Genomic DNA, 21836 nt, shown 5'->3' on the forward strand with positions numbered 1-21836 from the left:
TTTGGTTCCCAGCACCCACATCAAGGGGCACCGAACTGCCTGTAACTCCAGTTCCAGGGGATCCAGCACCCTCTTCTGCCTCTTCAGAAACCTGCACGCACTGAGCAGACACAGACACAGGCACACGTAAATAAAAACTTTAAAAATGAAGTAGGAAACAGATCCATTTATTCCAAGCTCTCTGCCTGGATCCTGATGACGTCACTGCAGTCCTTGTTTCTGGAAAGCTGATGTCTCCATCAGGGGACATCCTATGGGAGACTGCGGCCAGCTCGAGTTTCAGGACCCTCTGGAGAGAAAATTCTCGTGAAACTATGTGACGCGGAGCTGACGGTGAAACCAGTTCAACTGATGGACATGCAGAAGCCTTGCCTGCCATGTGAAGATGCACACAGGCTCTCTCCCCAGGGAAGTGGCATCACGGCATCACTGCGGGCTTCACACATTCCTACTCAGGCTCCATGACCTAAAACCTGGGCTGCAGTAAAAGTCGAGTCTGTACTTACAGAGTCCCATGTGGTGCCACAAAAGACAGACACCCAGTACTGACTGGCTCGACAGGCCAAGCAAGGTAAAGATGCAGGGCGTCTGTCAGGCCTGACTTGCTCAGTACCTGGGGGACAGTGTGTGTGTGTGTGTTTTGTTTTGTTTTTTTGGTACAGGTTTTACCATGTGTAGCCCAGGCTGAACTCAAACTCACTGTCCCCTCTGCTTATTCTCCTTATCTTTCTTTTTCCTGTGTCTTCTGATACCATGTCTCACAGTGTAGCCCATGCTGACATGGAACTCACCATGTGATTAGGTCAGCCTCAAACTCACATCCATCCTCCTGCCTCAGCTTCCTAAGCACTGGGAATTACAGCCATGGACCACAACCACACCTGCTCACTCTTCATTTTTTGACTTCAGCATGGAGATGTTTTTGAGTCCTACTAAGTTTTAGCGTTTATCCCTCACCACGTAGTAAAACAGGGCCAGTGGTGAAATCTTGGCTTCAGACTCTCATAACTTACATAGGAACAGTACCAGTCTCTCTTACCGAAGCTCATCAACCAACCAAGGCAGCAATAACAAGGCCATGAGCCCTCAGACGGCACACATCAGTGATCATTTCCTGCCTATCACCCCCACGACATCCAGATTGGCCGTATCTGGTTTCCTTTCCCATACATGGCTTCTTTAGGTGACAGGGTTAATGAAGCAGGATATTGACGGTGTAAATCCCACTGTTTACACAGCAGCTTCCGCAACCAATTAGGGCTCAACAACCGGTTCCTTGAATGGTTCTCAAACCTCAGAACAGTCTTGGCAGACTGTGACAGAACCCCCATCCATCCCCTCAACCCCAACTCTCTCTAGTTCTTTACCAAAGGTTCCCCGATGGCCCCGAGGAAGGGCGGGTTGGCAGGGAGGACTTACAGGCGGCTTCGTAGAGAGACTTCCTTGGCGGATGTATTCAATGGCAGCCTCGACTGAGGTCAGGCAGTAACCCAGCTCGTCTTTGGCCGAGCTGCTGAATCTGAAGTTTTTGATGTAACTCAAATTTGCCATCCTGACCAAAAGAAGAAAAAGCGGGTTATCGTTGTATAATTAACACTTAAAAACAAAAAAATGCTATTGACTTGGATGGACAACTAACGATCTCCATCAAGTCTATCCGCTAGGGTAGGGGTGGCGGTAGAATGTCTGGTAGCCCCTTCACCCCACTGTAGATATGTATACAATGAGGACGAGAAAAACTACTTATGACTTCCCTGGGAAAGGCTGGCTATCAGAAAGCTATGTGGTGGTTTGAACGAGAATGGCCCCCATAGGCTCATATGGTTGAACGCCTGGTCTCTAGTTAATGGGACTGTTTGGGAAGGACTAGGAGGCATGGCCTTGTTGGATTAGGTGGGTCTCTTTGGAGGAGTGTCACTGGAGGTTGGCTTTGAGGTTTCAAAAGCCCAAGAGGCCAAGCTGATTTCAACTCCTATGTGCTCACTCTCCCTTCTCTCCCCCACCCCCACCGCCGGCATCCTCTCTCTGCCTGAAGCTTACAGATCATGTGATCTCTCAGCTACAGCTTCAGCACCTTGCCTGCCGGTGTGTCACTATGGTGCCCACCATGATGATCATGGACTGACCCTCTGAAACTATAAGCCAGCCCCCAGTTGAATGTTTCCTTCTATAAATTGCCTTGGCCATGATATCTCTTCACAGCCACAGAACAGGGACTAAGGCAGCTTATTATTGGGGTTTTGGGTTGGGGGTTCTGCCAAGAAGTTTTCACTGTGTAGCACTGCCTGTCCTGGGATTTGCTATATAGTCCAGGTTGGCCTTAAATTCTCAGAGATCTAGTGCAGGAGAAGTGTCTGTATGCTGTCAATCATGTTTTAAATAAACACTGACTGGCCAGGCAGGAAGTATAGGTGGGACAACCTGACAGGAAGTAAAGGTGGGGCAATGAGAACAGGAGAATGCTGGGAAGGAGGAAGCCCATTCCTCCACAGTCCTACCCAGACCACGGAAGAAGTAGGATGTGGCCTGCCCTGCTGAAAAAGGTACCAAGCCATGTGGTTAACATAGATAAGAAAAATGGGTTAATATAAGTTATAAGAGTTAATAAGAAGTCTGAGCTAATGGGCCAATCAGTTGATAATTAATGCAGACATTCTGTGTAATTATTTCGGGGCTAAGCTAGCTGGGCAGCCAGGGCGACAAGCAGGCCCTCATTTTAGAGAGATCCACCTGCCTCTGCCTCTGCCTCTTGAGTGCTGGGATTAAAGGGATACACCGCCACACCTAGCTAGAATGCTCATGGTTGTAAAGTGAATTATGGTTACTTGTGGGAGAAAAGCTATTATTTGCTTTCTACTCAATAAAGGTCTAGTCACATACTTCAACAGGTCAAACCAGGCCTCAGTTTCTCCATGTGTCCACTGAAAGGGAGCCACCCCTGAAGGGTGTAGAGAGAGCACTTGCTCTTAAGAGAGACACCATTCAAGGCACCTTTCTTGGTGTCACCCCCAAAATACAGGACATACAGAGCAGCCAGATTTTTAAAGTATTTTATGCTGGGCAGAATGGATCACTCCTGCAATCCCAGAACTCAGAGGCTGGGGCAGGAAGACCAAGAGTTGGAGGCTAGCCTGGGCTACAGGAGAGACCCTGTCTCAAAGGGGCCTAAATAAGGGAACAGTATTTTAACAACGACAACAAAACATTACCAGTTAGGGATCTCTGTTTTCACAAGCAGATACAGCAGGACAGAGAGGAGGTCATCTGCACACATGGTCTCCAAATTCACTGTAAGGGGAAAGAGGGTCACAGACACCGTGAGACACAGACGGAAGGATAGACACAGAGTCTCCTCCACCAATCAAGCCGCAAAACCCCACCGCAGGAAAATCACACGCCAGGCAGAAAACATTGCTGCTCCTTTGACAACGCCCTGAACAGATGTCAGAAGAAGGGGATCAAAGAGCGTACAGTTGGCACATGCCTGTCACCCGGTTTTGGGGAGTCAATGGCAAGAGCGCCTGAGTTCAAGGTCAGTCTGGGCTAAACAGTGAGTTCCAGGCCAGCCAGGACTACAGAGAGGAGCCTGTTTTAAAAAACAAGAAGAAAGCTGGGGCAGTGGTGGTGCCCACCTCTAATCCCAACACTCAGGAGGCAGAGGCAGGCCGATCTCTAAGCTCAGGCCAGCCTGGTCTACACAGAGTGTTCCAGGACAGCCAGGGCTACACAGAGAAACCCTGCCTCAAAATAAAACAAAATAAACCCAAGTTAATTAATTAATTAAAAAGAAAAGGCTGGGTGAGATAGAATACACTTATAACCCCAGCAATGGCTGAGCTGGAGCCAGCCTGGGCTAATGTGACCCCGTCTCAAAACATCAACGACAAAACCTAACTGCATAAAGAAGTAAAAGTCAAATGGCGCAGAAATGACAGACCACGAATGCCTGGGCCACCTCTGCCACTTGGTGTCCTTTCTGAGAACCTACGTTTGGAGACAGTTTGTAAACCTACCGCAGTAGATGTGGGCTGCACCACTCCACCCTCTTCTCTGCCGCTGTTGGAAGCGCACTGTATACTTGCTTGGTTATCCCACTCAAGATTCTTTGGGAGTTGTTCTTTAACTGTACACTACATTTTTCTTTGCTTCCTTTGTCGTAACCTTTCTCTGTAGCCGTGCGGTGTTGGAACCTGGGTGGAGGGGCTCAGCCAGCAAGAACTCAGCTACTGAGTGACAACCTCCAACTCCTATTTTATTTTTTACCCTTGATTTTGTATTTTTATTTTTAATACAAAATGAGATGAGGTATTTGATAAAAACAAAACAAAACAAAACAAAACAAAACCAGACAGCTGACCCTCCAACCACCTGGAGAGGCTGGCCCAATTGAAGCAGTTGCTTCTCTCTCTCTGGTAATTTGCTATGCTAATCCTGCCTAATCTGCTTCCCAGGACACTCCTCTATGCAACTCTGGTCCTTTGCAATGCTCCTCCTCAGTGGACCTTCATATCTGTGAACCTGCTGCCTTGCCCCGCCCAGTCCCTTCCCAGCACCCACCTCTCTGGCTGGGGGACTGCGTCATGAGCTGTACCACCTTCCGCAGGCACAGCAGCTTCTGCTGTGGGGATGTACACTTGTTCAGCTGCCCCAGCTCTCTCTTCGCACGAGGGATGTTGAAGCTGTGATTTGGAAAATGGAAACTCCAGGTTATGGCGGAGGGCCCTGCTGCTCTTGTCCTGGTTGGACGCCTGCTCTGACATTTCTCACAGAGGAATGACCAACAAGAACAGACCGAGAAGAACTTTGACCCAGGTCAGTGGCATTCACTTGGGCTTGAAGATGACAGAACTTCGCCAAAAATTTGGAAAAGGAAAAATCCAAACGCCTGTCCTAGAGGTGCAGGCCTGTGATCCTGGCCCTTGAGAGACTGAAGCAGGAGGATTACAAAGCTAGCCTGGATTGTACAGGAGCTGCTGTCTCAAGAAGTATGGGTTGGGCTGGAGAGATGGCTCAGTTATTAAAGGATAGGCTCACAACCAGAGAGAGAGAGAGAAAGAGAGAGAGAGAGAGAGAGAGAGAGAGAGAGAGAGAGAGAGAGAGAGAGAGGAAGAAGAAGAAGAAGAAGAAGAAGAAGAAGAAGAAGAAGAAGAAGAAGAAGAAGAAGAAGAAGAAGAAGAAGAAGTAGCAGCAGTAGTAGTAGAGCCTGGAGAGATGGCCCAGAGATTAAAAGCATTTAATTCTTGCAGTTGAGTTTGATTTCCAGCACCCACAATGGGCTCACAGCCACCTGGGATTCAATCTCCAGGCAGATCCAACTCCTCTGGCCTCTGAGGGCACCTGCACTCATATGCACATACCTACAGAGAGACATATATATATACATAATTCAAATAATAAAATTTTAAAATAGCCAGGTGCTTTAATACCAGCACTTGGGAGGCAGAGGCAGGCAGATCTCAGTGAGTTCAATGTCAGCCTGGTCTACAAAGTGAGTTCCAGGACAGCCAGGGCTACACAGAGAAGCCCTGTCTCAAAAAACCAAAAATTTAAAATAGTATGGGGCTGGAGAGATGGCTGAGAGCTTCAGCACTGACTGCTCTTGCAGAGGACCCAGATTTGATTCCCAGCACCCACATGGCAGTTCACTGCTGGCTGTAACTCTAATCTCAGGAACTCCGATGCCCTCTCCTGGCTTCCAAGGGTGCTGCATGCATGTGTGCACATACAAGCAAGTCAAACACGCATACACACTAAAATAAAATAGAATTAAAGTGAAGGAAAAGAGTTTTAAAAGGCAACAAAAATAATAACTTATAAAAATTTAATAAAAGCCAAAGATGGAAATATCGCAAGAGTGAGAAGAGGCTTACACATCAATACTTCAGACATTTTTACCCTAATGGAACTTTACTAGATAGCGAGAGCCCCCATGGCTGGGTTCTCTTAGACTGGCAGGTGAGGGCAGACAGCCTTCACAGGGCGGGGGGGAGGGGCCTGAGTGAGTCACATGGCCCCTCCCTTAGCTCCCACCCAGCTGGCACACTGGCCCACAAACACAGGAGAGGATGGCCACAGGACAGCCCCAGGTCAACGTCAGCCGCTGTCATCAGTCGGGAGCATTTGCACAACTCCATAGCGTAGTGGTAACAGCAAGTCAGTGGCCATGACTGCTGCGGAGAAGCCCTGCCAAAGCCACTGAGGGGGGAAGAGGGCTCCCCTGCCGCCAAGCACACTGAACTTGTGAAGCCATGGGAATTCTTACCTGAACTCAGGTTTCACCCCGATGTCTTTCTGCTGAAGATCTTGAAGGCTTCTCGTGATTTTGTTAAAGGCGGCATCCTAGCAACAGATTTGAACAAAGTTTCAAACTAAGACTTTTGTAGCAGGGTGGTGGTGGTGTGCACCTTTAATCCCAACACTTGGGAGGCAGAGGCAGGAAGATCTCTGTGAATTCAAGGCCAGCCTAGTTTATAGGACAGCCTGGATTACGTACCAAGTTTCAGAACAGCTAGGGCTGTTACACAGAAAAACCCTGTCTCTCTACATAGTCCTGGCTGTCCCGGAACTTAACAGGTAGATCAGGTTGGCCTCAAACTCACAGAAATCTACCTGCTTCTGCCTCCTGAGTGCTAGGGTTAAAAGTATTACAATTTATTTTTCATTGTATGTGTGTGTCCTGTGTCTGTGTACGTGACTGCACGTATCCTCAGAGGCCAGAAGAATGTGCTAGATCTCCTACACCTGGAGTTACAGGAGGCTGTGAGCCACCCTTCATGGGAGCTAGGAACCAAACTCACATCCTTGGCGAGAGCAGTCTGCACTCTTAACTGCTGAGCCATCTCTCCAGCCCCCACAGGAGCTGCAGATTTCTCAGGATAAGGCGCTCATCCTGGAGAACAAAGATGGCAAACTTACCTCGCTCGCCTCCATGGTCCCCACATATTTAAAGATCAGGTCATAAATATCGTGATGCACGTATATCTGTGGGATCGACAGAGCCAGGCTTGGGGTGTGTATCAGGTGCCAGCGAGCCTCCCAGCCACTGCCCTCCACTCTCTCCTTACCTCTACTGCCTGCTTCATCAGGTTCATCTGGGCCTCCTGCTTCGCAAGAACCTTCTAGAATTCAAGAGAAAGGCTGGGTGAGAGTTTGGGTGTGCACGCGTGCAGACTGCTGTTGTTTGGTGTGGTTACCTGCTTACCAGGTGAGAGTCTCTGAGAAGCTGCTGGAGGCATTTGGTGTACAGAGCATTGACGGAGTCCTGCGTAACACAGAGCAGAGAGAAGACTTCTCTTACCACCAAAGCCTGAGTGGTAACGCATCCGAGGCCGACGGGTCCTAGGGCACAGGTGAGCTTCACCAGACCATCTTTTTAAATATTACATTTATAGATCTGGGACGTGTCTGTAGTGGGGAGGCACATACTATATGGCGTGTGTGTGTGGGGGGGGGTTCGGAGGACAGCTTTTAGGAGTCACTCTCTCCCTCCACGTGGGTCCAGGGACTCCACCACACACTGTCAGGCTTGGCAGCAAGTGCCTTTAGCCACTGAGCCATCTCGTCAGCCCTCAACTTTTTAGCATATTTGCAGGTTTACATATTTATGTGTACGGGGCACAGCACCCGTGAGTGCAGAGGTCAGAGGTCAGAGGACAACTCGGGTGTCAGTCCTCACCTTCCGCCTTGCTAGCAGCAGGGACTCTCTTGCTGTTTGCTATTGTGCTGTATTTCATGCTAGCTGGCTTACACGCTTTTGGAGGATCCCCCAGCCTCTACTCCCCGCTCCTCTCTTAAGCATACTGAGATTACAGATACATGCCACGGTTTCCTCCTTTGATGTAGGTTCTGGGGATCTGAACCCAGGCTGTCCATCTTGCATTTTCTACCCACTGAAGGCTTCTCCTGGCTGTCAACTTCTTTTTTTAAGGTGTGGATGGGGAGGAAAGCTCCCCTTGGTGCTAACATAGCCAGCAACAGTAAGTGTGTGTGGGGGGGGTTGTTTCTTTATGACACTCATTGAGATTGTTCACTTCCTAAAGGGCCTTGGACTGCTTGTCTAGTTGAAACATTTTTAACAAAACTCCCAGCCATGGACTGGTCCCTGGAGGGATTCTAGAGCTGAGAGAAGAATCAATGACTCTGGAGAACAAGACACCGCTACTAACTATGAGGTGGCGGAGGCTCTTCCTTTCACAGTCGCGGAATGCCCGGTGGAACGACGCGATGTTCTTGTCAAATCTCTCCGAGTGTCTGCCCAGAAATTCTCTCACATCTTCAATGGTCTTCAGGGAAAAAGGATCCGAAGGTGCGGAAGGTTCCTCTGCAAAAGAGATGGAAAGGCAGGCTGGCTACAGTGTTCGCCGGTTCCTGACTGATGGGAGCGGCTGGGCGGGGGTAGGGTGGGCATCACATCCTTTCCCTGGTTCCAGATGGGCCTAGAGCCTCAGGTTCCATGAAAGGATGGCCAGGGACCAGGGACGAAGGTGAAGGAGATCCTGGAGTTCAGAAAGTCACACAAGGTCCTTTCAGGGAACAAAATCGCATTATTCTGTGACCCTAGGTACAACCCATGGTGCTGAGGAGAAGCCGATTCCTGGCAATTCGAGCTTCGAGGTGCATTTGGCAAAGGGATTGGATTGTTTCCCGGGGCAACGAAAACCCGTTGAAACCCAATGAGCTCTCAGTGAGACAACGGTGCAGGCAGCTGAACAATACCTCAGGCTGAGGCCCAGACACAAAGCCAGGCTCCAGCTCTGTACTGCTCCAGGGACAACCTTGTCACCTGCTGAACACGGAAGTGGTGAGGCCTCCGTGAACGGTGCCACCTGGAATCCTACCATATCTGGCATGGCAGCCTCAGTCAAGGGAAGCCTTAACTCAAGCCCCAGAGGGGATTTTTTATAAAGTTATGCACATCTCTAGTGGGCTCTTTGGTATTTTTCTGTGTGTGTGACATTCAAGCTTTGAACAGCTGTGTGAAGGGAAAGGCGGTGTCTGCGCAGACTTTTCCCTGTCGGGAGAAAGGGGCGATCCTCCCTTGGTACCTGAAGTCTCTCTCTTCTCCAAGGGATGAGCGATGCAGAGAAGGCTGAAGCTCTCTTCTTTCTCGTTGTAGAAAGTCTCTTCAAAGAGGATGGGCACAGAGAGAAGACAAGCAAAGCCAGCTCCTAACTTAATCCTGTTTCCTTCAATGAGGACACCCTGGAATCAAGAAAACGTCACAGGACCAGCTCAGGGGTGACAGCCACAGACACCCCGTGTAGTTTCCTTCCAAAAGGAACTCAGGTAGAGCCTGTGACTCCACCTCGGTGTGTGTCAGCTGGACACGTGACCAGGAAGCAAGGAACAGGCGTGGTAAGTAATTTGTGGTACTTAGGCATCAGATGTCATGAGCCACAGGGACGCCAACCGTCTGAGCAGACTTACAGATAACCCTCACCCTTCCATATCTGCCATAGTACCCACAAGCCCTGGATGCTCAGGCCCTGGCGTCAAAGTATAGATAAAATCCAGTGAGAAGAGTGATTATGGTGGCCTGGACAGGCAAATCATGCATTAGTTGGGGGAATGTGGCCGGCTGAGAGCAAATGAAATGTCCACCTTGTAGAGTTTACCTGATTCTATTACAAAACAAATAAAAAAATCATAGACACAGCTGAAGAGGGTGGCTCATGCCTGTAACCACAACACTTAGGAGGCTGAGGCAGAAGGATCAGGAGTTCCAAACCAGTCTAGTAAATACACCAAAACCCTCAAAAAATAAGTATGGGTGAGGCATGGTGCTGTATACCTTTAATCCCAGCACTTGGGAGGCAGAGGCAGGTTTGTATCTGTGAGTTCAAGGGCCACCTTGAGCTACAGAGTGAGTTCCAAGCCAGCCAGGGCTACAAAGTAAGATCCTGTCTCGGGGGTGGGAGAGGAGAAAGAAAGAAGGAAAGAAAGAGAGAGAGAGAGAGAGAGAGAGAGAGAGAGAGAAGAGGGGAGGGGAGGGGAGGAGAGGGGAGGAAAGGGAAGGGGAGGGGAGGGGAGGGGAGGAGAGGAGAGGAGAGGAGAGGAAAAGAAAAACAACCAGCCACAACAAAAGAAATAACCCTGCAGGACACAGACCTGAGAAGAGTGTGCCCAGGACCATTAATATACAGGTAGATGACTCCCCTTGGCTGAGAGAGGGAGGGAAGAACTCCAGCCCCACATCACCTCCCATGGCACAGTCTGGGTCCCAGTCACTATCACCATGACCTCCTGTCAGGCAGCTTTACAAGGCTGCTATGTACATACAAAAATCAGCCTTCCATGCCAGCAATGTGAAAGGCTGACACACGGAGGGGGGGTTATCTTGCCTCTGTCTGCCCCCGCCCCCATCAACCCTCAGCCATCCTGGAAGGGGGTACCTTTCCATCTAAGGTCTGAAAGTGTCCTTCGGTGGGCACCAAAACGTAGGACTCGAACTGACAAGACGGCTGAACGTTGCTTGGCAGGCTTCCTCTGCAGGGCACCAGGACCTGGAAAACAGAGTGTTGTGTGTGACGCCTGCAGCTGGGATGTCTCCAGGGAGGCTCACCTGGAATCTGTCACACTGGGGACCTGCAGAGGGATGCCGGCATCAGTGGGAAAATGGCCCTGGTTAGGGCTGGAGGCACAGCTTGTTATGAGTGGCAGCAAAAGCTTTTGCTCTGTGAGTCATCTCAATAGCCCTAACCTATTTAAACGTCTCTTTCTTTTCTTTCTTATTTCTTTAAACTATTCTTTGGACACAGGGTCTCTCTATTATATAGCCCTGGCTGTCCTGGAACTAGCTCTTGTAGACCAGGCTGGCCTCGAACTCACTACATTTCCCTAGTTTCCCTTGTTCTTTAAAAAAAACTTTTGTTGTTGTTGTTTTGAGACAGGGTTTCTCTCTGTAGCTCTGACTGTCCTGGAACTCACTCTGTAGATCAGGCTGGCCTTGAGCTCACAGAGATCCACCTGCCTCTGCCTCCCTCATGAAAAATCTTATTTGTAAATGGCGTGGGAAGTCCTTCTGTCTATGTGTTGCTTTTATTGGCTAATGAATAAAGAAACTAGCTTGGCCTGATAGGGTAGAACAGAGCTAGGCAGGAAGACTAAACTGAATGCTGGGAGAAAAGAGGTGGAGTCAGAGAGAAGCCATGGTGCCGCTGCTGGGAGACAGATGCACTGAAACTTTGCTGGTAGGCTACGGACCTTGTGGTGATGCACAGATTAATGGAGATGGGTTAAATTAAGATGTAAGAGTTAGCAAATAAGAAGCTAGAGCTAATGGGCCAAGCAATGATTTAAATAATACAGTTTCTGTGTGATTATTTTGGGGCTGAGCAGCCGGGAACCAACAAGCGGTCTTCCCTACAACATGTAAAGAGATTTTTTAAATGTATGAGTACAGAGTGTTTTGCCTGAATGTTTAGCTAGGCACTACATGAATGCTGTGCCCACAGAGGCCAGAAGAGGGCGCCAGATCCCCTGGAACTGGGGTTACAGGCCATTATGACTAGAAACTGAACCCAGGCCCAGGCAAGAGCAGCAATTTCTCTTAGCCAAGGGGTCATCTCTCTGGCCCACATGTTTAATTTCTGGTGTTCATGTCTTCACTGTTTATATTCAGGAAAAATAAAACTGCCTTTTTGTGTGGTTAAATTCTATTCTGTAGCTTTTCTGAACTTCCTTGCAAGTTCCAAGCATTTTTGAATAAAATGTAGCCTAGCGGCAAATGCCTGTAAACCTGGCTCCATAAAGTCCAGGCAGGAGGCTCATCCGTGCAAAGTCACCCTCAGTAAACTCTGGACCAGCCTACAATCTGAAACTTGCTGTATTTGCTTATTTAAAAGATAACATGTGTTTGGGTGTCCTCAGAAGCCAGAGGAGGTTGTCCAATTCCTTGAAATTGTAGTTATAGGCACTCGTGAGGCAGCTGATATGGGTGCTGGGATCCAGACTCTGGGCCTCAAGACTGAGCTGCAGGTGCACTTAACTGCTGAGCCATCTCTCCAGACCCCTCTGACCTAAGATTCTAATTATAAAATAAAGGGAGGTGTTTGGATACCAACTTTGAAATGGGAAACAACTTCTGGGCTCCACTGGGCACCTCACAACTACATGAAAAGAGCAACACAGACTAAAACACACACAGAAGAGGGCCCTGAACTCACAGTGTGGGTCCTAGCAAGGGAATGCCTAGAAGCAGTCCTTGGGGCATTTCATGCCAAGGATTCAGAGGCTTTGAGACGGTCCCTGTGGCTGCACTGAGGACATCAACAGTCCTGCTGCAGGCCTCCTTCTGGCCCCCACGGGACCAGGAACCTCTGTGTGTTCTGAGAAGCCCCACTTGAATTAAGATTGCATGTCGTCACGTCCTGCACTGGATTCCCATCACCGAGCATGCCAGAGAGAGTGACACACGTTCACTGACTGCACAGGAGGCCCTCCAGTTTCAGACACTACCCCAGTTTCCCGACAGACATGGAAAGGAGGCCAACCCCTTCCCATCCCAAGGAAGAGGGTCCCCGGCTGCACAATGCCCGCCCCAGGAAAGGAGGCCAACCCCTTCCCATCCCAAGGAAGAGGGTCCCCGGCTGCACAATGCCCGCCCCACTAGGCTACTGATAGCCCCAACCCTTGTTTGTTTGTTTGAGATAAGGTTTTGCCATATAGCCCAAGGCAGCCTGGAACTCCAGATCCTCTCACCTCTACCTGCCTTCTGGTAATTTTTCTGACAGGCAACTGGACCCCTCCTCCAGGTCCCACAGGAAACCTGGACAACTTTCTCTAGGCAGCTGTCACAAGCCAGTCCTCCATGTCCTAGTGGGGGCGATGCCGCCGTGCAGTAAGCTACCATGTAGCTGCACATGCCAGACTGCAGCGAGACACTCGCCCTTCACCCTGCTGGGCAGCGTCTGCAGAGCCCAGTAGTGTCTCTGATCATTATTGCCTGACTTTCCCCAAATCCAGCATTGCCTGCACTGCACACTGTCTGAGCCTGGAGTTAGTTCCCTGCACTGCTTCGACACGGGGTGGCGCCTGAACCAAAGTCTGTGCTGATCCTGCTATGCTTAGAGTAACTATAAAATAGGAATCTGATAAAAAAGTGGTGGGTTGTGGACTTAAGAAACTGTAGGTATGGGGACTGGAGAGACGGCTCATGAAATAAAAATAAATAAAGTAAAAATAAAATAAAAGTAAAAAAGAAAACGGGGCTGGAGAGATGGCTCAGAGGTTAAGAGCACTGGCTATTCTTCCAGAGGTCCTGAGTTTAATTCGCAGCAACCATATGGTGGCTCACAACCATCTGTAATGAGATCTGGTGCCTTCTTCTGGCCTGCAGGCATACATGCAGACAGAACACTGTATACATAATAAATAAATAAAGATTAAAAAAAGAAAAGAAAATGTACAGTCTGCACTGACCACTGCTATATAAGTAACCCTAAATAAATTCATTTTACTCATCCAGATGAATGTGAGTCATGGGGGGGGGAGAAGTTGGAACTGTCTCACCTGGGGGTAGATCTTAATTATATCTCTCTCCTACAAAGTCAGAAAACAGCAGCCCATGACAAGAGTCCCAGGAGATGGACCTGCCTGAGCCACTCCCTGGAAGCCCCAGGGGCTTTATTAGCCCGGATAATAGGCACGGAGGTGGCTATTAGAGCAGTGTGGGTGTCACAGGGCCCTGCATCTGAAAGATGAGGGAGGGTGGGAGAAGGAATTTCCATGGTGCAACCAGGTAGTGGGAAGAAGACTCCTCCCCTCCCGGAAAGGGACATTCTGGAAGGGAGCCAGCTTGAGCAGTGACTGGGTTGTGTAGGGGAGCGGTTGGGCTGCCCCTCAGCTGCCACACCCCTGCTACCGCAGACCAGCAGAGCGGGGCATCTTAGCGTGTCGTGTTGGCTGTCGGGAGAAGGGTCAAAGGTGGCTGATGCTGAAACTACAGACATTATTTATTATTCTGTCATTTTAATTTTGTGCATTTGGGCGTTTTGCCTATGTGTATGCCTGTGTGCTGCACGCATATACTACCCACAGAGGCCAGGATAGGGTATCGGATCTACTAGAACTGGAATTATACACAGCCGTGAGCCACCATGTAAGTGCTGGGAATGAAACCTGGGTCCTCTGTGAATCAGCCAGTGCTCTCAACCACTGAGCCCCGACACAATTTCTAGTGATGAGCTGATAACTTTTTTAAAGTATCATGGTTATGGTCTGAATCTGAAATGTCTCCCACAGTTCATGTCTTAAATACTAGGAGTCTGTGGAGCCTTTAGGAGATGAAGCCTGCCGGAAGTCTGTCACCAAGGGTAGACCTTTGAAGGTTATAACTGTTTTCACCTGGTTCTGGTCCAGCACCCTGCTTCCTGTTCCTCCATGATGTGGAGATATGTCTGCCAAGCACCCCAGCCATCCTGAATACTATCATGCCTTCCCCAGCATGACGGAACGTAACCCTCTGACGCTGTGACCCCAAATAAACCCTTCCTCCCTAGGTTGCTTCTGTTTGGTGTCTGATCACAGACACAAGAAAGGTTAATGCTGCACCCGTAAAGGGTTCTGATCTCTGATGCTGGGCTGGTTAATTCTCAGGCCTGTTGGCAAAGCTCCCAGGACAGAAATTAAGCACGATACTGCGGATGCCATGTTGCTCTCTCAGAAGTGACAGGAAGGATGAGGAACCTTCTAGGAGCAACTGTAAGATTCTACTGTTTAAGGAACACGTGGAGCACACTGTACAGTGGAGAGCTGTGTCCCTTGCCCATCCCACAAACAACAGGGGCCAGAGCGGGCCATCCAGCTCCACCCCCACCCTGGGTACTCTGGCAGAGTACTTCATTCCACGCTTGACTTCTGCAGGGAAGATGCATCATCTGACAAGGCCAGGGAAGGCCAGAAACTTCTAGCTACCCAGTGTGGACCTCAAGTGGATCCCATAGTTCTCAGAAGGGGCTGAAGCCGAGTACGGTTTCAAAAGATGGGGCTGACCGTGGCGGTGCACATCTGGGATCTACCACATCTGGGATCTAAGTATTTTGGTCCTCACATGCTCTTAGCCACCGAACCGTCACTCTGGCCCCTTATTTGTTTATTTATCCACTGGGTTTTTAGTTTTATTTGGTTTGGTTTGGTTTTTTGAGACAGGGTTTCTCTGTAGTTTTGGAGCCTGTCGTGGAACTCACTCTCCAGACCAGGTTGGCCTCGCTGTCTCTGCTTCCCAAGTGCTGGGATTAAAGGTGTGCGCCACCACTGCCCAGCACACCCACTGGGGTTTTATGAGACAGAGTCTCACTATGGACTTAGTGTATGCTGGCCTCAAACTCACCGTATAGTGTCAGCCAATCTGCGTCTTTGCATTATGGACCTGTTCTGTCATGCTCTGCCTCTAATAATGTTTTTCTTATTTTTATTTTTATTTTTTTTTAAAAAAAATCTTTTTTTTTCATTATACATACCAACCCATTTCCACTCCCTCCCCTCTCCCATTTCCTCCATTTATCCCTCATCCCACGCCCCAACCACTCCACAGAGAAGGGAAGGCCCAAGCCCTCCCTACCATATCTAGGCTGAGCAAGGTATCCACCCAAAGAGAATCGGTTTATAAAAAGCCAGTACAAGCAGTGGGGATAAATTCTGGTGCCACTGCCAGTGGCCCCTCAGTCTGCCCCAGTCACGCCACTGTCAACCACATTCAGAGGGACTAGTCTGGACCTATGCTTGTTCCTTCCCTGTCCAGCTGGAGTTGGTGAGCTCCCATTAAATCAGATAGACCGTTTTAGTGGTGTACCCACCACGGTCTTGACCTCTTTGTTCATATTCTCACTCCTCTCACTCTTCAACTGGACTTTGGGAGCTCAGTCCAGTGCTCCAATGCGGGTCCCTGTTTTTATTTTCATCAGTTGCTGGATGAAGGTTCTATGGTGACATTTAAGATATTCCTCAGTCTAACCTTAAGGCAAGGCCAGTTTGGGAACCTTCTCCCCTATTGCTTAGGGTCTAATGATTTTTTTTGTTTGTTTGTTTTTGTTTTTGTTTTTTGAGACAGAGTTTCTCTGTGGCTTTGGAGCCTGTCCTGGAACTAGCTCTTGTAGACCAGGCTGGCTTCAAACTCACAGAGATCCTCCTGCCTCTGCCTCCCAAACGCTCGGATTAAAGGCATGCACCATCCCTGCCCAGCAAATGAATGATTCTTATCATTGCCTTTGCAATAGTTTTCAATTCTATGACTGTAAAGTAGGTAAGAGTTGGCCTCTCGGTTTGTCATGTATCAGGTAATCACTTTCTGTCTTTGTGATACCATGATGGTGATGTGTTTCAGATTAGTCCTGTTTCCAGAAAAGCCGCCAGCAACCAGAGGCTGACCTGAGCTAAGCAAACTTCTGCTTCAGTTCAAAGCCTCCCACGCGTGACCTGGGCTGTCACCACAGAAGAGAAGTGGAGACACTGTGCCGGGCGAGGTGAGAAGGAGACAGGTCACAACGAGCCAGCAGGGACTTCCCAAGCAGAGTCAAAGACAGCACCAATGTGCCCAACACACTCAACTTAAGAGGAAGCTTTGAAAAAGCAGCTGGGCTGGGCGGTGGTGGCGCACGCCTTTCATCACAGCAGGCGGAGGCAGAGGCAGATTGAGCTCTGTGAGTTCGAGGTCAGCCTCATCTACAGAGTGAGTTCCAGGACAGGTTCCAAAGCCATAGAGAAACCCTATCTCAAAAAACCAAACAAACAAACAAAAGAAAAGAAAAGAAAAGAAAAGAAAATGAAGCTGTGAGTCTCAGAAGGTAGATAGCTCAGTCAGTGAGGTGCAGGGCTTGAACTTAACCCTAGAGCTCATGTGGAAAACCAACAGGACAGGTCTGGTTGAGTACACATACACTCCTAGCACCGAGGAAGCAGAGAGCCCTGGGGCTAGTAGGCCAGCTAGCCTAGCCGCATAGGTCTCTCAGAATCCTGAGAGATCCTGTACCAAAAATAAAAAGGGTATATAGCGTCTGAGGAATGGCACCTGCAGCTGTCCTGTAACCTCCACATGCATATACATATGTGTTCTCATACACAAATTCTCATACACACAAGATACTGGGATAAGGGCATAGTTCAGTGGTAGAGTCTATGCCTAGAATCCCCCAGTGAGGGGCTGGGGTGTGGCTCAGTGGTAGAGCCCCTGCCTAGAATCCCCCAGTGAGGGGCTGGGGGGTATGGCTCAATGGTAGAGAGCCTGTCTAGAATCCCCCAGTGAGGGGCTGGGGTGTGGCTCAGTGGTAGAGCCCCTGCCTAGAATCCCCCAGTGAGGGGCTGGGGGGTATGGCTCAATGGTAGAGAGCCTGTCTAGAATCCCCCAGTGAGGGGCTGGGGTGTGGCTCAGTGGTAGAGCGCCTGTCTAGAATCCCCCAGTGAGGGGCTGGGATGTGGCTCAGTGGTAGAGCTCCTGTCTAGAATCCCCCAGGGAGGGACTGGGGTGTGCCTCAGTGGTAGAGCTCCTGTCTAGAATCCCCCAGGGAGGGACTGGGGTGTGGCTCAGTGGTAGAGCCTCTGCCTAGAATCCCCCCAGTGAGGGGTCAAGGTGTGACTCAGTGGTGGAGCCTCTGTCTAGAATCCTCCAGTGAGGGGCTGGGGGTGTGGCCCAGAGGTAGAACACTTGCTTAGCAAGTACAAAATCCTGATTTTCCTCCTTGGCACTGAAAAAAAAAAGAAAGAAACAAAAGAGAAGCCCACTGTCCTGGTTGTTTTATCCAACTTGATACAAGCTAGCGTTATCTGAAAAGAGGGAACCTCAGCCGAGAAGATGCCTCCATCACTTTCTTGACTAATCGATTGATGTGAGAGGGCAGTGCCACCCCTACGTGGGTGGTCCTGGACTGTATAAGAAAGCACTAAGTTGCTGGGTGGTGATGTCACACACCTTTAATCCCTTGGGAGGCAGAAGCAGGTGGATCTCTGTGAGTTTGATGCCAGCCTGGTCTACAGAGCAAGTTCCAGGACAGCCAGGGTTACACAGAGAAACTCTATCTCAAAAAGTCAGGAAAAGAAAGGGAGGGAGCAAAGAAGAGAGAGAGAGAGAGAGAGAGAGAGAGAGAGAGAGAGAGAGAGAGAGAGAGAAAGAGAGAGACCGTGAAAACAAACAGCTAAGTCACGGAAAAGCCAGTAAGCAGCACTCCTCCATGGTCTCTACTTCAGTACTGGCCTCCAGATTCCTGCCTGGAGTTCCCACCCCAACTTCCCTTCTGACAGACGGTGAGGCAAACCAAGACAAACACTAATATGCAAATACGAAATGTCCCCTGAGGCAGGCTCTTGTGTTAGAGGCTCAGTGGCCCTTTTGAGGAGGTTCTACAGGCTTAGGAGGTGGGGCGGACCTGGTCAGAGCAAGTCACGGACAGACTTGTGAGTGACTGGCCACTGGGAGTTGAGGTGGTCCTGGTCCCTCCCTGCTGTTTCCTTCTCCACCAGTGAGGTGGAGAACCTACCCATCACATGCTCCCACCACCAGTGTTGTGCCTCACCACGGCCTGGAGCCAACAGTCCAGATACAGACAGCAACCTCTGAAATCACTAAGTCAAACAAAATCAACTGGTCCTCCATCAGCTGGTTTCTGATCATTTTGTCACAGTATCCAGAAAATTAACTACCCCTCCATCCCACTCCCAAGCCAAGTGCTAGGAAGATCTGCAACATCAGGACATGGGCTGCCTTTGCAGGCAGCAGAGCCTCCCAACCCCGATGCCAACATGTCTCTTGTATGCAGCTCCCATCCTTGTCGCCTGGCTACCCCTGTAGACTTTTGTGGTCGTGGCCTTTGTCGCAGAAACGCTTTCCCTTTGGGGAACGTCTTTCTAAGCTACATCCTCGTTCTGCCTCCATTGCTGTGATCAAACATCACGGCCAAGACTGACAGAGGAGAAGAAAGTGTCCACTGGACTTCCACTTCCAGTTACCGTCCATCCCTGATGGGAGGGCAAGCCAGGACATCAAGCAGTACCTGCAGTCAAGATGCAGAGACACGAACACACCCGTGCTGCCCGCTTGCTGCTGCGCATGCTCAGTGGCTTCCTGCACCCTTCTACCGCTCAGGGCTCATGAACCAGCGTGGCCCGCAGCAGGCTGTGTCTTCCCGCACCGATTAACAACCAGACAGGGCCACAGGCCAACCTGATCTAGATTTCCTCAATTGAGACTTTCTTCTCAGGTGACCAGAGCTTGTGGAGAGATGAATGCTTCTTAATTAATAGGTTGGTGCTGGGAACAGAGCCTGGGGTCCTCTGCAGAAGCAGGAAGTGCCCTCAGCCGACGAGCATCAAGCACTCCAGGTTGACACATAAAGCTAAGCATGCCACTGTGTGTGAATTCACAGGTCCATATTCCTGACCTCCATAAGAGTGACCACCCAGCTGAGCAGAGGAGAAATGCCGAGCATCGGGAGTACTGACTAGTTTACATCAACTTGACACAAGCTGAAGTGATCTGAAAGGCGGGGGGGGGGGGGGGGGGAAGAAACCCCTCCATTGAGAAAATGATTCCATAACATCCTGCGGTAAGGATTTTTCTTAATTAGTGACTGATGGGGGAGGGCCTAACACATTTTGGATGATGCCATCCCTGGGCTGGTGGTCCTAGGTTCTCTAAGAAAGCAGGCTGAGCAAGCCATGGAGAGCAAGCCAGTCAGCAGCACCCCTCCGTGGCCTCTGCATCAGCTCCTGCCCCTAGGTTCCTGCCTTGTTTGAATTTCTGTCCTGACTTCCTTCAATGATGAATAGCCATATAGAAGTATAAGCCAAATAAACCCTTTCCGCCCAACTTGCTCTTTGGTCATGGTGTTTCAACACAGCAACAGAAACCCTAAGACACCAGGCTTCAGATGCAGGCAGCAGCAGTTGGTGGCCCCTCACTGTCAGCCCTGTGTACACCCAGCATGCTGCAACACCTGGGACACAGCACGGGGCTTTGCTAAACTCAGCAGCTTTGTAACCGACTTCCTCTAAATGTCTCATCTGTCTGCCACATTTCTGGCATTGCTCACACGCTTGAGAGCCACCCTCAGGACGGGGGTGGGAGGACGGGGGGACGGGACTTACAATGCCGTGGATCTGGGCCACCTTGCTGCACAAGTCAGGGCGCCACTTCTGAAGGGCCAGGTAGAAAGGGTTCTTCAGGAGATCTTCATCATATAGAGCCATATGGACTTCAGGAGGGTCCAAGTGAGCTTCCTGGGACAAGGGAGGAAAAAGCTGTGACTAGAGACAGGGCTTACTAGGTACCAGTCAGCCTGGAACTCACTTTGTAGACCAGGCTGACCTCGAACTCAGAGATCCACCTGCTTCCGTCTCCCAAGTGTTGGGATTAATCACACCCTGCATGGCTGGATGTATTTTTTGTTTTTTGTGGGTTTTTTTTTTTTGGTCGTGTTTACCTGCCTATCCATGAGCTCATGCTGCGAACACACACTCACACACACACACACACACACACACACACACACGGTTAGTTCTAAGGACTGAACACCAGGTCTTGTTCTTGCCAATGAGCTAATGCCCGAACACTTGGTTCTTGTTTTGTCTCTGAAGCCACGTCTCCCTACGTATATAGCCCAACCTGATCTCAAAAGCAGGATCCTCCTGCCTCAGTCTCCCTAGCTCTGGGACCGGAGTAGGTCTGCAGTACTCTATCGCCAGCTTTCTCCCTGCTTTTCCATCCTGAGCCTGCTCTGGGGCTGACTTGATTAGTGACGATTTCTGAGCCTCAGCCTGCAGGGGCTCTTACATATCCGCCCAAGCAAGAAGAAACCAAGGCAGGGGGTTGTCCAAGAGATCAAGTGAACGGCAAACAGCCACAAGATGCAGTCACACCCTTAAGACAGGTGAGGGGGACAAAAACATCCCGAGATTAAGGAAAGGGAAGGAGGGCAGATGGAAGCTGTTACGTTTTGCCTTGATTACACAACGAAGGCCACCTGAGGCCAGGTCCCCTCCAGCTTCACAAACGCAGTCCCTGCGCCTCAGAAAAACCCGAAACTTTCTCACATTCCCTTCTCCAGCCCATCTGGATTTTATTTCTGTATATGCTATAAATCGGCAGTGAATTTCATTTTTCCATATGGTAAGCCAATTGTCCCAGCATTGCTACCGGCATAACCTCCGTCTTCCATACGTAAGTCAGGAAAGCTGTCCTTGCCACACTCCAAGTCCGCGTGTGTGTCTGTCCTATTTCCCTTCACTATTCGTGTTACAGTGGTCTAGGCCAGTTCAATAGAATTACAGACACAGCCCACACAGATCTTACTGTATTTGTTTTGAATTCTTACATTTTCTTTGTTCGTGTTTCACATGGGTGGCACACTGTGCCTGTGAAGGTCAGAGGGCAACTCTGGGCAGGTCCTGGGGATGGAATTCAGGTCTTCGGGCATGGTGGCAAGTTTGTTTACTGACTACACCGCCTTGCCAGCTGGCTGTACTTGTTCTGGTTTTATTGTACCCACGTGGCCTCAAACCCCTGGGCTTTGTATGATCTTTGTAACTCAGCTCTCTAAGTACCCGGGTCTACAGGCGTGCACCCCATGCCTGATACATGCATAATATAAACGCCTAGAAGCCGCACTAAAAAGGAAACAGCTGAAACTGATTTTAACATTTTATATACTGTAACCTATCCAAAATATACTTTCAACATATAATTATTATTTTAAAATTAATGCGGCCAGCGAGAAAGACGGCTCAGCGAATAAAGGCGTTTGCTGCCAGCCCTGATGACCTAAGCTCAATCCCCGGCACTCACGCGGAAATGACGCCTGCGCGCTGTCTTCTGACTTCTTTTTTAAATCATTATTTTTGTTATTTAGCTT

At 49.6% G+C, this 21836-nt stretch overlaps 1 protein-coding gene across 1 annotated transcript in view; it reads right to left on the reverse strand.

Annotated features, from left to right (window-relative positions):
- The window catches only part of Ankrd27 (ankyrin repeat domain 27), a 51443-nt gene that overhangs the window by 25955 nt on the left and 3652 nt on the right, over positions 1–21836 (reverse strand). Inside the window, exons 2-12 of the mRNA XM_087906277.1 lie at positions 20074–20205; positions 10392–10502; positions 9045–9201; positions 8166–8320; positions 7202–7261; positions 7065–7118; positions 6916–6981; positions 6263–6339; positions 4558–4679; positions 3210–3288; positions 1420–1552 (exon numbers count right to left, since the gene is read on the reverse strand). Of these exons, the coding sequence (XP_087762403.1) occupies positions 1420–1552; positions 3210–3288; positions 4558–4679; positions 6263–6339; positions 6916–6981; positions 7065–7118; positions 7202–7261; positions 8166–8320; positions 9045–9201; positions 10392–10502; positions 20074–20175 (1116 nt within the window). The 5' untranslated portion in view covers positions 20176–20205. The remainder of the gene's footprint in view (positions 1–1419; positions 1553–3209; positions 3289–4557; positions 4680–6262; positions 6340–6915; positions 6982–7064; positions 7119–7201; positions 7262–8165; positions 8321–9044; positions 9202–10391; positions 10503–20073; positions 20206–21836) is intronic.

This window comes from Myodes glareolus, chromosome 1 (assembly GCF_982192425.1).
Source record: "Myodes glareolus chromosome 1, mMyoGla1.1, whole genome shotgun sequence".
NCBI classification, from domain to species: domain Eukaryota; kingdom Metazoa; phylum Chordata; class Mammalia; order Rodentia; family Cricetidae; genus Myodes; species Myodes glareolus.